Below are 13,544 nucleotides of genomic sequence, written 5' to 3'. Positions count from 1 at the left end.
GATCCTGTTTAGTTCCATCCTCAGCATTTTATTTGAAAAATGAGAGTCATGTTAAAAATCGAGGTCATCCGTCTACTCAATAGCTAGGTTTTGAAGACAAATTCGGTTGCGTGTGCATGCAGTTCACTAAAAAGCATGATGACCAAGGCCACAGATCTGGGCTCCGCTGGCAGTTCCACCCTCGTGCCCCCACAACTGCTCCACGTGCTTCGGAAGCCCCCTCTAGGGCCCAGCTGGCTGCACCCCACTCTGCAGGTGGGGAGTGCGAGGGCGGAGGGGACAGACACCGGGAGCCTCTGTGTCCCTGGTAGAAGGTGCTCAAGGATGCCCCGTCCCTAGGGCCTGTCCACTTCCAGGCCCTGCAGGTCTCTTCCTGTTCAGCCCCCCAGGCTGACCGCACCACTGCTGGCCAAAAGGCGACTGTGTGTGTGGGGGGGGGGGTGAATGGAGCTTGGCCTGGGGGCTGATGTCCTTACAGAAGTATCCACCGATGAGGGATAGAACTGCCGCGGAAGAGGGGCTGGGTCGGGCTGAGGACTCTGTTTATCTTCCTGTCCCGGTGGAAGAGTGTAGACCAGCAACACTCATCAGCGGCTGCTGGGAAAGTCAGCACACACTGTAGGGACCGGGCAACCGTGCTGGTCTCTGTGCATTAACACGGCTCATGCAGGATCGCGTCTGTCCCCTCTTATAAACACAAGCATTCACGGGGAAGTGCAGATTGTGTGCCTTTAGCGCCTGATTTCTCTTTTCAGTATGTGACATCTTTTCCAGGCACAACTATCCCAGGCCTTGAATGGAGTTTCAGATAAGGCCAAAGAAGCGAAGGAGTTTCTGGTGCAGCTCAACGACATCCGGCAGCAGATCCAGGTGAGCGCCGCACCCCTGCGGCGATGGGCGACGCTACCCTGGGGAGAAAGTTTGTAGAATATGCAAAGGATCACAACGAGGGGCAAGGCTGGTGACAAGCAGTGTTTCAGTGGTGCGCGTCAGGAGGTTGATGTGTCCTGCTGTGCAGCCTGGTGCGGAAGGTGCCACGTGCTCAGTCTGTTGAGACGTGTGGCACCTAACGTGGGAAAGGGATTTTACATGACACCAGTTAGAGAGAACCGTGCAACAGAGAGCTAGAAAGATGCGATCCCACACACCACCTGGCCATGCCGTCCCATGCGGTATCTGTATATGTGCTTTTGTACGCAAATGTGCCCACGTGATCAAAATATAAACGCATCACTTACCAAATAAATGTATTTACTGATCACCTGCGCTCTGTCCCAGGCAGAGCCTGACATGATACGAAGTTCAATGAGGCCCAGTCTCTGGCCTCTGGGAGCTCTGTCTGCAGGGGCGAGTGCACACACGTGTGCCCCCGGATGAGCGTGCACACGTGGAAAAACTGTTCAGACAGATGAGGGGCCCATGAAACACTCACAAATCTGGATGGAGAAAAGAGACTGAGGGCCCCTGAATGCTTAATCAGCCCATAAAAACCATCCCTCCTAACAAGTTAAAGTCCAGACTTCAGCCACGGAGTGTTTAAAGTCATGATGTTTCCCATGTTTCATACACAAGAGATGTTTTAGCCTGCTGGGGCCGAATAACAAAACACCACAGCCTGGGGGGCTTGAACGACGGATATTTATTCTCTCTCAGCCCTGGACGCTGGAAGCCCGAGATCCAAGCACGGCAGGGCGGGCTCCTCCTGAGGCCTCTCTCCTCGGCTTGCAGATGGTGTCTTCTCCCTGTGTCCTCACGTGGTCGTCCCTCTGTGTGTGTCTGTGCCCTCATCTACCCTTCTTATAGGACACCAGGCAGACTGGTTTAGGGCCCACCCTCATGAACTCACTTTAACTCAATTATCTCTTTAAAGGCCCCTCTCCAAATACAGTCACACTCCGAGGCACTGGGGGTTGGGGCTTCAAGAGAGAGATTTGGAGGGAACCCAGTTCAGCCCACAGCGTGAGGTCTGCATCCACACGATCTAAAGACCCAGAAGGATTCTTTTTTAAAAACTGAGACAGACAGACCCTTCAGCACAAACACTATTTTTTGTCTGTTTTACTTTATTCTGATTGCAAAAAGCAAAAGTATGTGTCACAGAAATTTTGGAAAGTAGGAAAAAACCGACAGAACTAAGAGAAGTTCACCAATGTCCCACCACTTGAGGTGACCACTCTCACATTATGACATGCATTGTCCCATGACTTTAGACACACACCACGCACATGCACACACACACAAGTGCACGTACACAAAACATGCATGGGATTCTTCTGTACACAACTTGTATCCTGCATTTTTTCCTTCTCAAGAGTCCCGTGAGCATTTCCCATGGCAGTAAAAATGCTCCATGAACAAGGTTTGCATGACCACAGAATGTCCTGCCGTGTACATGTACGTAGATAGAGGTGCTGAGAGGCATAGGACCCCTCCCGTCATGTTGATCGTGTTCCCAACTTCACGGCATTAAGAGAGAGCTCTGGCAGGAGCTTCTCTGAAATATTTCTTTGTCTGTAGCTCTCAGCGTCTCCCCCTAAAGCTCTCTGCTTCCCCCCAGGAAAACGGACTGGACTACGAAGCCTGCCTGGTCGCCCAGTGCGATGCCCTGGTCGATGCTCTAACTCGGCAGAAAGCCAAGCTGCTCACCAAGGTGACCAAAGAGAGGCAGCACAAGCTGAAGGTTGGTGCCTGGCACTTACTCCTATGACGTCCTCCGCTCCCAGCGTGGGGTGCAGCATGCAGGAGGCTCCGGGGAAATATTAGCTGAATGAATGAATGAATGAATGCATAAGTGAGGCAAGCAGGGGGTGAGCCAGCTGCTTCAGTCGCACTCACGTGACTGGGCAGAGGCTGGTCAAGGCCGTGCTGTCCCTACAAAGCCGAGGCAGATGCCCTGTGTCCTGCTGTTCTCAAGTCAGAAGCCCACCCTGTCCCACCTCCTCTAGGTTCCTGTTTCTATCTGAGGGGCTCCTCTGGTTCTCACCTTGTGGAGCACAATGACCCATGTCTCCAGCTCTGTCCCCTTCTCCAGGTGCTCTCTCAGGTGCTCAGGAGCCAGCAATAATACATACAGCCAATTTCCACCGGGGCAGGCGGGGCTGTCCCCTCCCAGCACCTGAGTTCCCACTCAGCAGGTGCCTGGGGACATGGTGCACTGATGAAGGGAGCTCCACCTGTGACAGACACATTTCCTAAGTGAGTCAGATGATCTTAGTGTCAAGGACAGGAGGGATGAGTGTTGAGATGACCCATGGTTTACAAGTGCAGTCATCTGTCGAGTCATCCGTGACCCCTGGCAGGTCAGAAGTGAGACAAGGCGCCGGGCACGGGTCATATGGAGAGTTTCGGATTCTGTCCTTTCTCTGCGTTACTGTCCAGAGTTCAGAGGGTTTGCCGTATTGGTGTGGTGGCCCCGCTCTTTGGGAAGCGGGTCCGTTCATTCCCCAGTAGAGAGGAGACGTGGAGCACAGGACGGAGCCGCGTGGGGAGCTCGTCTGGGGCTGTCCCCCGCTGCGCCCGGCAGCTCTTGCTCTGGGGAGATGCTTGCTCAGAGGAGTCTTTCCGTGGCAGATGGTTTGGGACCAGATCAACCACTGCACGCTGAAGCTGCGCCAGTCCACGGGGCTGATGGAGTACTGCCTGGAGGCGATCGAGGAAAACGATCCCTCGGGGTTCCTGCAGGTGAGCCTGCCCCTGAGGGGCTTCCTGCAGCTCCACGCCACCCCCCAGCTAGCCCAGCCTAGGCAAGACCCTCCCACGGCGTGGAGCTGAGTGGGTTCTCCTTGGCGCACTGACTCCAGAAGACCTGGCTGCTCACCTCGGCTCCAGCTCGCACTAGCTGTGACCCTGATTTTGCATCACCCATTAAACAAGGGGATGAAATGGCAAAGTCTCCAGGCCCCAAATGCCAGGCTTCCACGTTTTCTCCACAAATGGGAAAGGACAGGCTTTGCCAAGCAAGCTGGACAGATTGCAATGGGGGCAGGGAGCTGGCAGGGAGCTGGACAGATTGCACTGGGGGCAGGGGGGCCACATACCCGTCACCTCCGTATGTGGCCCCCCGAGCCTGGCGGTGACCAGCTGTCCGCAGGGACAGCCCAGCCTCCTGGGGTCAAGTGTCCAGCACTCGGGCTGACTTGGGGTCATGAGCATCTCTCCGGAGCATGGCAGTGATTCAGCCTCTGTCTGTGGGGAGGATGATGAATGCCCTTGTTTATTCCCCAACGAGGGTGCACGGGATCATGGCTCTGCAGGGACACGTGCAGGGATACATCTGATGTGCAGGGCTGTCCCGCAGCGGGGAGCAGAGCCGTGGGCGGTGCTGTCAGAGTTTGGAGCAGAAACTACAGGACAACTCACCAGGGGTGGAGGGCTTCAAAACTCTGAGGATACAGGATACACTTTCTTCAGACATGGGGACAAGCTCTATATGCTCCATGTTGCAAATACGAGATCAGGCGAAACAGACATAATGAAGGATGCTTTGCACGATTCTCAAGAGCATCGGGTACTTCTCGAAAGGGTTGGGCTCACTTTCTTGAGACAGCAAGGGCTTCTTACACTTAACATGGTGACACTTTGGGGGTCATGGAGAGAGGGAAACGTGGTTACACTGTTAGAATGCGATTGAAACAATGCGTTGCGTTTTTACACGACCCGTGTTGCAGGGCAGGGGTCACTGAATCTCTGCCCGTCTTCAGAGCACGCACTTAGCACGGCCCGTCCCCGGCCTGAGCCCTCTCTCCCCACCAGCTGCGTGGTTTTTCCTTTGTGAATTGAAACCCTAAACTCTGTGCTCCCCCTTAAGATCTCAGACGCTCTGATCAAGCGTGTCCAGGTGTCTCAGGAGCAGTGGGTCAAGGGTGCCCTGGAGCCGAAGGTGTCTGCAGAGTTTGACCTGACCTTGGACAGCGAGCCGCTGCTGCAGGCCATCCACCAGCTGGACTTCATCCAGATGAAATGTAGGGGTGAGCCGCGGTCGGCCCCGCGCTCTCGGTGCTTCTTTCAGGGGCATCTGGTCCGAGGGGCAGCGTGGTGCTGTCGGGAGACCCGTCACACCCTGGGTGTGGCAGAGTGGGCGGTGGGCATGCCAGAGCCACCCGCCAGCCGTGGGAGCCAGAGCTTCCCCACTTGTGAACAGGGATCACTTGTGCATGCAGAAACACGTATGGAGTGTCAACCGTGTGCCAGGCGCCATCTGGGCACTCGGGACGCAGCGGTGAACGTGTCTGCAAACGCCCTGCAGGACTGAGCCTAAATTCTAGGGGCGGAAACAGACAATGTGCAGACAAACCCAGAATATGAGGCCGATAGCAGCAGGCACTATGAAGATAAGCAGAGGAAGGAGAGGCAGGGGATGTCGGGGTGTATTGTGAGGAGAGGAGGAGGGAGAGGAGGAGGGGGAGGAGGAGAGGGAGGAGGGAGAAGCCGTCTCAGGGAAGAACATTCCGGGCTGCAGAGAGACGAGGAAGGCAGGCCCTGAGGCTTCTGTGTCAAGAAGAGCAAGGTCAGAGATGAGAGCAGGACCCACAAGGGTGGCAGGTGCTGAGTTCGGGGAGCCCAGGGGAGCCCGCAGCAGGGCTCAGGTGAAGTCTGTGTCACGTGCCCCAGTTCGGGAATTCGCAGGCGCTGGCCAGAGCCAGAGCCCGTCCTGCAGCCTGTCCATGATGCCAGGGCAGGTTCAGGAGGGGACAGGAGCTGTGTGGTCTCCTGTGCACTGGGGGCCACACCTGCAGAATCTGTGACCTAGGACGTCCCTCCCTGCAGAACCTGTGGCCAGTTTTAAACTAGGTTCTCCCACACGGTTGCACCTAGGCTGGGGCTTGCAAATGCCACCTGCCAGGGTGTGAATGACAGCAGGAGAAGCAGGAGGCTGGCAGAGGGGGGGCCGCTGTGGTGGGAGGGGGCCTGGGGTTCAGGAGGCGGCAGGAGAGCAGAATTGCGGAGCCAGGGCCTGGACAGAGGACTCCATGCCGTTAACTGAGCCCCAGAGCAAGGCTCTGCTCAGCCAGCCCTGGGCCGCATCCAGAACCGAGGCAGGGGGTTCACCCAACTGAGCCGTCATTAAAATCCAGACGATGGTGCCCTAAGTCTCAGAGCCAAACTGAAATACGTATTTTCCACAAAACCAATGTTGCAATTTTCCCATTAGAAAAGGTCAGAGTGCACTATATCTATTGCTAAAATCTCTTGAGCCTGAATAGAGCTAGAAAATAAAGTCTCCCACTCCCACCTTAATAGAACTTGTGATAAAATTGATCCAAATCCCTAATTCCTTGGGTCAATGGTCCAACAGGCTGAGATTGCTTCCCGGTGCCCACATCGTGTTCCGTGACCTTTTCAGCTCCCGGCCCAGGGTCCAGCTGGGTCTTTGCATCTGCACAGCCGTGCAGAGGGTCCACTGGGCTGGCTGGGGCTGGGCAGCACGTGGGATGTGTCCTCGTGTGCTCCTCCCGGGTCTGACAGTCAAAGATAGGGGTTCTCGGGGTGGGAGGCTGGGGGTGGGAAAGAGGGAGCCCTGCCCTAGGGCTGCAGGCTGTGGGGGCACCTGCCAGGCCCCCTGAGATTCCAGGACCCCTGTGCACACCCTCATCCCCAGTCACCTTGAGACTGACTCCTGGGCGGCTGGGAGTGACCACAGAGTGGCCGGGAGCCCCAGGGGTGGGGGTGGGGCGGGGCAGGGTGGGGCACTAACTGTGTGGTCCCTGCCGCAGTGCCGCCCGTGCCCCTGCTGCAGCTGGAGAAGTGCTGCACCCACAACAACAGCGTCACGCTGGCCTGGAGGATGCCACCCTTCACCCACAGCCCCGTGGACGGCTACATCCTGGAGCTGGATGACGGGGACGGGGGGCAGTTCCGGGTGAGGCCTCGTTGATTGTCGGGAGGGGTCCTAATGCAGAGGCGGGGAGTGGCCCCACTGCCCCCGAGTCAGGACCAGCCCGTGGGGCCTCCCGTAGCCCTGACCCCACCCCAAGAGAGCTTCCCCACAGGCCGAAGAGGGCTGTTCAGCCTGGGCCCATGGGAGAGGGGCTTCCCTGCCCAGGGCCCACAGGCACAGTGTCTACCACAGTGACTCCCACGAGGACTGAGCCAGTGTGGGACTGCGGAGAGCTCGGAGCAAGTGCCACCTGCGTGTGCCTGCTTCCCCGCCCACCCCAGCGCACACTCGGCCCCCCACACACAGTGACACGTCCCCTCGATGGGTCTCATCAGCCTGTCTGGTCTGGCTCGTGGACTCACCCGGGCTGGGCTTGGCCCCGGGGTGGGGGGACACGTTCCTGCAGAGGAGGAAGCGTCCCCCGACAAGGGCTAGGCTTGTAGAAAATGCTGTTGAATCAGGATGACATTCTCTGTTCCTGTCCCCACTGCTGGACAGTCATGGGGACAGTGAAGGCTCTTGGTGAGCCAGAAATGCATCTTCTACTCCCCTAGTGACAGTCCCCCACCCAACCCAGACACCTGCCACAGCCCCACCATGAGGTTTCACACAGTGAAGTTCAGGTTGAACAGACACGGGGAGCACAGACCCCAGAACTTCCCAGGCCACCTCCTTTCCAGCCCCGAGAGGACCAAAGAAAGGCTCTCGCTGGCCACCCTCTGCAGCTGGGACCACCCTGGGGTGCTTCTCCTGGGGAGTGGCACCTGCTTGAGCCTGGCCAAGGTCAACACTCCTTTAGGGTCCCTCAAAGGGATTTGTGTGCATGCCATTTCATTTTGTCTGAAAAATACAAGCGCGTGAGGGTCAGGGAAGGACCCGCACACTCCCCTGTGGAGGATGGGAGCGGGGGATGTGGCTGTCTAGGGGAGCGCGACAAGGCAGCTGGCGCCAGCAACAGCGGGTCCCCATTTGCATCGTGGCTACGCAACCAGAAACCAGGAGCAGGGCCCATGGTTTTGAAGTGGGGAGAAAGCAGAGACCACACCGAGGTGCTAAAAGCAGCAGCCTCAGTGCTCTCGGGGACCCTCCTCTCCCAGACACGGCCACTGTCCGCAGCGGGCTCCATGCCGGGGTCTTGAGGCTGCTGTGGCGGGAGCAGGGGGTGACTTGTGGCTCCTGCAGGGCTTAGCTGGGACCTCAGGCAAGCTCCCAACCTTCTCCGAGTGACCTCGTGTGTAAAATATGCAAAGTCCCAGGCTGTGGGAGGTTAAAAGGCCCTGTGCGACGCCTGACACATGGCTGTGACTTCTAACAGCTTGGAGTAATGAGAGCAAAGTCCCAAACACGCAGGCAGACAGGAGCTTGGGACAGACACTAAGCACAGTGTGAGGACACAGAAGCCACACGCTCCGGAGGCTGATAAGACACGGGTAACTGAGGCGAATGGGGGACAAAGTAAATCCCTAGAAAAGGATCTTTGGGGTCCAATGCAGTAATGTCCCACCCTCTCGAGAGACCAGGAAAATAGCTCCAGGGGGGCCAAGGGGCGGAAGATGCTACTCAGCTGGGAAGGACGGGGGTCGATGTCCTCCAGGCTCCAGAGTTTTGTCTGACGGGGCTGCCTCGGTGGTGGCAGGACATTTGTCCCAGCCGGCTGCAGACCTTACACCTCACCCCCCACAGGCAGAGGGGCCAGGCAGCCCAGAGTAAGGGGTTGGTGCCCAACATGGCTCTGCGGCCCAGCCGCGACTGGCTCTAATTTCCCATATTCAATGACTTCTGTTGGGGCGACAGCACTTTTAATGTCAATGTCCCCCAGGAACCAGCTACCAGGAGGAATTGTCTAAATGCTGGAGGGGCCTCACCAGGGTCATGGCTGTCTTCCAGGAGGTGTATGTCGGGAAGGAGACCCTATGCACCATCGATGGCCTCCACTTCAACAGCACCTACAACGCCAGGGTCAAGGCTTTCAACTCCTCTGGCGTCGGACCTTACAGTAAGACCGTTGTCCTGCAGACGTCCGACGGTGAGCACCAAGGTCGTCATCTTATCCCACGATGACCAGCTGTGTGACAGCTGTGGTGACCAGGCAGCACTGGGCGCGCTGGCTTCTCTGAAAAGGAGACACGTAGGCCCCCGGGCCCAACCCACGTTTCATCCCATGGGTGTGGAAAAACTGTCAGTGGCTGGAGATGGAAGAGGGAGATGTAAATAAAAACCACGTTCCAGAGATAGTCCTGCTGCACCAGGCACGGCCCAGCCCGGGCTGCAGAGTCCCACTCCCCACTGGTTCCAGGGACAGTGTGAACGCTGCATTTACTGTCTGCGTTTGGATGCAGCCCACTGGGTGGTCTCTGGGGCGGGGAGGGGAGGGGAGGGAACAGGAGCAGGCACTGGGGTCAAAGGGCACAGCCAGGGCTGCTTTTCTGGAAACCTGCAGCTTTCCACCCAGGACCCTGTGCCCTGCAGAAGGACAGCCTTGGCCATGTGCCTGTGGTCACAGTTTCAGTGTAAGGGCCTTGCTTCCCACAACCTGGGGGCTTTGGAGAGCAGAAGGGGGCACCACCCGATGGGCTGCAAAATGGGAGAATTGGGCTTTGTGATCTCGGCCATGTCCCTTCACCTCTGTGTGTCTCAAATCTCCCACCCACAAGGTGGGCCCGCGACAGCTTCCTCCTTGGGAAGTGTTTGGAAGGTGTTGGAAACCAGGACCCCGTGAAGTGCATCTAGATTTGGGGCTTTGGGGCTGAGTGTCTGTGTTCCTTGGCAAGGTTGGGTTCAGGGGACTGGGAAGGTGGATGAACACAGAGCAGGGAGTGTGCATGTGTGTGCATGTGGGGGTCACACAGGAGGACCATTCGATGCTGATGCTGGTGGCCCAATAGAGACGAGGGAACCCTCATCTCTAAGCCCATGAGACTACCACCAAATTCCGTCGTCTGACCCTGTGCCTCTTGCCTCCTTTCTTTCCAGTGGCCTGGTTCACATTTGACCCCAACTCTGGGCACCGGGACATTGTCTTGTCCAACGACAACCAGACAGCCACCTGCAGCAGCTATGACGACCGGGTGGTGCTGGGCACGGCCGCCTTCTCCAAGGGCGTGCACTACTGGGAGCTGCACGTGGACCGCTACGACAACCATCCCGACCCCGCCTTCGGGGTGGCCAGGGCCAGCGTGGTCAAGGACATGATGCTGGGCAAAGACGACAAGGCCTGGGCCATGTACGTGGACAACAACCGCAGCTGGTTCATGCACTGCAACTCTCACACCAACAGGTGCGTGCCTTTGGGAACGGGGGTCCTGTAGACCAGAGGGTCCTGTAGTCCCTGGGCCAGGTGTCAGGAATGGAGGAGGTGCTCCCAGCCGCCTTGTCTCCAGTTTCCAGGTGGCTTTGGCTCTGGTCAGATAGAAGTGACTGCTTGCCTGCAGCCCAAGTGGGAGTGTGTAATGGTGGCAGGAGCAGCAGCAGCCCAGCCAGACCCAACGTCACCTGGCAAGCCCCGCGGTGGGTGTGCTGTGGGGAGGCTCGGCTCGCGGTTTTCCTTCTGGTTCTGCTCCGTGCTCCTTTGCAACCGTCGACCTACACGTGAGCTGCTGTAGAGTGTTAGCAGGGGTGCCCCCAGGGCCGGTGTCCTCACAACAGTGGCCAGGACTCCACCGAGGGCTGATGTTGTCACCTTTGCTGATTGTCTGCCTGGAGTGCCCCCTGCTGCTGGCCTGGCCTCACGTGGGCTCTGAGCCCAGGCATCGCCCTCAGCAGGGTGGCCCAGCGTGCACACCTTGCACGAGTCTGCCCAGGGCGTACGACCTGCGAGTGGTGCTACCATGGTGGGCGCAGGAGACCTGTCCAGGATGGGCAGGAGGCAGAGTGGGGTGGGCTCCTCCAGGCACTGTGGGTGCCTTGGTCTCTCCTCACAGACACAAGGAGAGGCAGCGCCCCTCCCCAGGCTCCGTAATCTTTCTGTCCCCCAGAGATTCTGTGCTGCACCTGTCCTGGGGAGGGGGTAAGGATGGGGGCACCCCCAAGGTCAGCACTGGCCAAGGAACCAGAAATGAAGTGTTGCAAGTCAGGGCCACCTGGAGCCACCTCCTCGTGGTGGGGCCTTCTTCCAGGGCTGCCCAGCCAGGAGGGGTGAGAAGCCTCCAGGAGCTGACCCCACTGGGCCCCAGCTCGGGCTGCACCCTCCGCAGTGGGAGGCCCTGGCTCCTGCCACAGGGAAGCCAGGTCTGCTGTGGGCAGGGACTTGCCTGAGGGCCCTCAGGACCCCCCTACCCGCCTTTTCACCTCCAGAGGCCTGGGGGAGGGGTAGGCCACTCTGACCCTCTGCCTGGCCCTGCCGGCCTCAGACTGGTCACTACCGCTGCCCGGTGGTCAGTGTCTGAACAGCACCAGCAGCAGGGTCTGGTGCCCGCTTCCACCTGCCCGTCCTGCCAGGTCCTCTCAGCCACCACTCCCCACCCACCCCTCTCTGCCCCACCAGACACCCCAGCTCATGCCTCAGGGAAGAAAAACATGGTTTCCTGATCAGAGCCAGCAGCCAAGGTCCAGGCTGAGACTGTGGCCCTCAGCCAAGGGTGGGGAGGGTCTGCTGGACTCAGTCCCGGGGACCAGGGGGGGGTCGGCCAAGGCCCCCTGGGGAGTCTCCTCACTTAGGGGTTCACCCCACCTGGTCTCACCACCCACGAAAGGCAATGCCCCCACTATACCAAGAGCTGCACAATCACATTCCCCAGGTCCCACTGCTGGTCACGGGAGATGGTGACCTGGACAGAGGACTTGATTCCAGGCTCAGCGTCCCTCCCCCTGTCAGGGTGCTGCCTGTCAGGGTCTCGAAGGTGCTTCTGGGAAGAGGAGCTGAAATGGGGTGGGGTCTTCCCAAGTTTCCCGAAGGCCTGCGTGTCTGCAGCACCATCGAGCTCTGCAGCCGCACCTGGCTAGAACAGAAAGGGCACCGTCGGTCCTTTTCCTTGGCGGGTGAAGGTGCCTTCCCTACCCACGCTTACATGGCAGCCCTCACCCAGCCCCTGCTTCCCTGCTGCGCGGTCCCAGCCACTGTCAGAGAGAAGAAGTCGGACGGCCTGGCTCCCCCAGGGCACACCTTCATGTGTGGCCTGCTAACGGGTGCGGGCACCGCAGCGGAAGGGTCACGGCCCAGGAGCACAGCGCCCTGCCGCCACCCCGGGGCTGTGTTTTCCAGGCGGGGCACTCCCAGCACCCTTTAGATCATGCTCTTGAGTTGTCAGCGACATCCAGGCTGGGAGTGGTGATGCATCTTCCTGGTGCTTGTCTTTCCAGGACAGAGGGTGGCGTGTGCAAGGGGGCCACGGTGGGCGTGCTGCTGGACCTGAACAAGCACACCCTCACCTTCTTCATCAATGGGCAGCAGCAGGGCCCCACGGCCTTCAGCCATGTGGACGGGGTCTTCATGCCGGCCCTCAGCCTCAACCGCAATGTGCAGGTACCACGCGCCCCCTCTGCACCTCAGGGCCAGAGCCGGGCTGGCTGCTCCCCGCTGCCCACCCACCGGCTCTGCAGTGCCACTGGCACAGCAGCTACAAGGATGCTGGCCACAGTGACACCCAGACAGAGGGCTTGAGGCCGGCCCCTCACAGGCATTCCCTAGAGCTGTCCCTTCTGCGTGATAAGGGCCAACTCCTTCACTTGGAACAAGCAGTGCCCCCGGGCAGCCCTTTGGCTTAGGGACTGAGGGAGACAGAGACCAACAGAGCCCAGGGCAAGGGCAGGGGCAGGGGGTGCGATGGGAGTGAGATGGGAGCTGCCACTCTGCTCTCTAGCGGGGTCCAGATACGCCACCCTGAGAACCAGCAGGGCACCTGCTGCAGCCCAGCGGCCACCTGGCCTGGTTGGCTGCGTAATTCCCATGGAGAGGAAGAGGCGCAGACCCACCATGCCATCCACGGCCTGCTCAGTGACACAGTGCAGCCCTGGCCGCCGCAGGGACGGCCTCGAGGTGGCACAGGATGCAGCATGTGGCACCGTGCTGTCCTGTGCTGCCCCCACCCTCAGTCACCCTGCCTTCTTTTCCAGGTCACCCTGCACACAGGATTGGAAGTGCCGACAAGCCTGGGGCGGCCAAAGCTGCCAAGTAACTAGCACGTGGCTGCATCCCCACCATGGGCCTGTGACCTGCCACTGAGGCACTCACAGGCAGAAAGCCTGCCGTCCTCGCGAGCTCCAGCAACCTCCTGGGCAGGATGAGCAGGTCACGGTGCCACCCAGCGGCCCTGAATGCCATGGAGACACATTTCCTTTGGGGTTGGAAGGGTCTGCAGGCCACGTGGTGTGAATAGGCGTGTTTCACCTTCTCTCCACCTGGATGCTGCAGAGACTCACGGGGAAGGACCTTTCTGAAGGCAGTGAGGAAGCTCTCGGGGTTTATGTTTATGTTTCCTGCCATCTGTTCTCAGAGCACTTCTTTTTTTGGAAAGAGAGGGGAAGGCAGACTTCGAGACTGGCCTCCTGAGTGCGGGGTCAGGGAACTACGAGGTCATCCCACGAGAGCGTCACCCCCTGCCGGGACCCTGGTCCTGCTTCTGAGTCTCGAAGCTGCAGGTTCATGTCTTTGCTGGGAAGGGTCACCCTTGAGCTTTTGGTCCTGGAGTCTTCAGTATGATCTGCTACTTGCAGGATGGATAGAGAGGGA

The 13,544-nt window shown here is 58.9% G+C and overlaps 1 protein-coding gene across 3 annotated transcripts in view; it reads left to right on the top strand.

Moving 5' to 3' along the window:
• Positions 1–12,994, top strand: part of TRIM67 (tripartite motif containing 67) — a 36,714-nt gene extending 23,720 nt beyond the window's left edge. For 2 of the 3 annotated variants that reach the window (XM_063082692.1, XM_063082690.1), the window contains 9 exons: positions 775–870; positions 2,558–2,680; positions 3,571–3,681; positions 4,808–4,967; positions 6,714–6,859; positions 8,765–8,903; positions 9,851–10,154; positions 12,176–12,338; positions 12,929–12,994. In XM_063082692.1, the coding sequence (XP_062938762.1) occupies positions 775–870; positions 2,558–2,680; positions 3,571–3,681; positions 4,808–4,967; positions 6,714–6,859; positions 8,765–8,903; positions 9,851–10,154; positions 12,176–12,338; positions 12,929–12,994 (1,308 nt within the window). The remainder of the gene's footprint in view (positions 1–774; positions 871–2,557; positions 2,681–3,570; positions 3,682–4,807; positions 4,968–6,713; positions 6,860–8,764; positions 8,904–9,850; positions 10,155–12,175; positions 12,339–12,928) is intronic. The other variant, XM_063082691.1, reaches the window with a different exon arrangement.
• The last annotated feature ends 550 nt before the right edge of the window (positions 12,995–13,544 follow it).

Source organism: Cynocephalus volans, chromosome 18, assembly GCF_027409185.1.
Source record: "Cynocephalus volans isolate mCynVol1 chromosome 18, mCynVol1.pri, whole genome shotgun sequence".
NCBI classification, from domain to species: domain Eukaryota; kingdom Metazoa; phylum Chordata; class Mammalia; order Dermoptera; family Cynocephalidae; genus Cynocephalus; species Cynocephalus volans.
The sequence above is the reverse complement of the archived record's forward strand: the minus strand, read 5'-3'. Positions and strand labels throughout refer to the sequence as shown.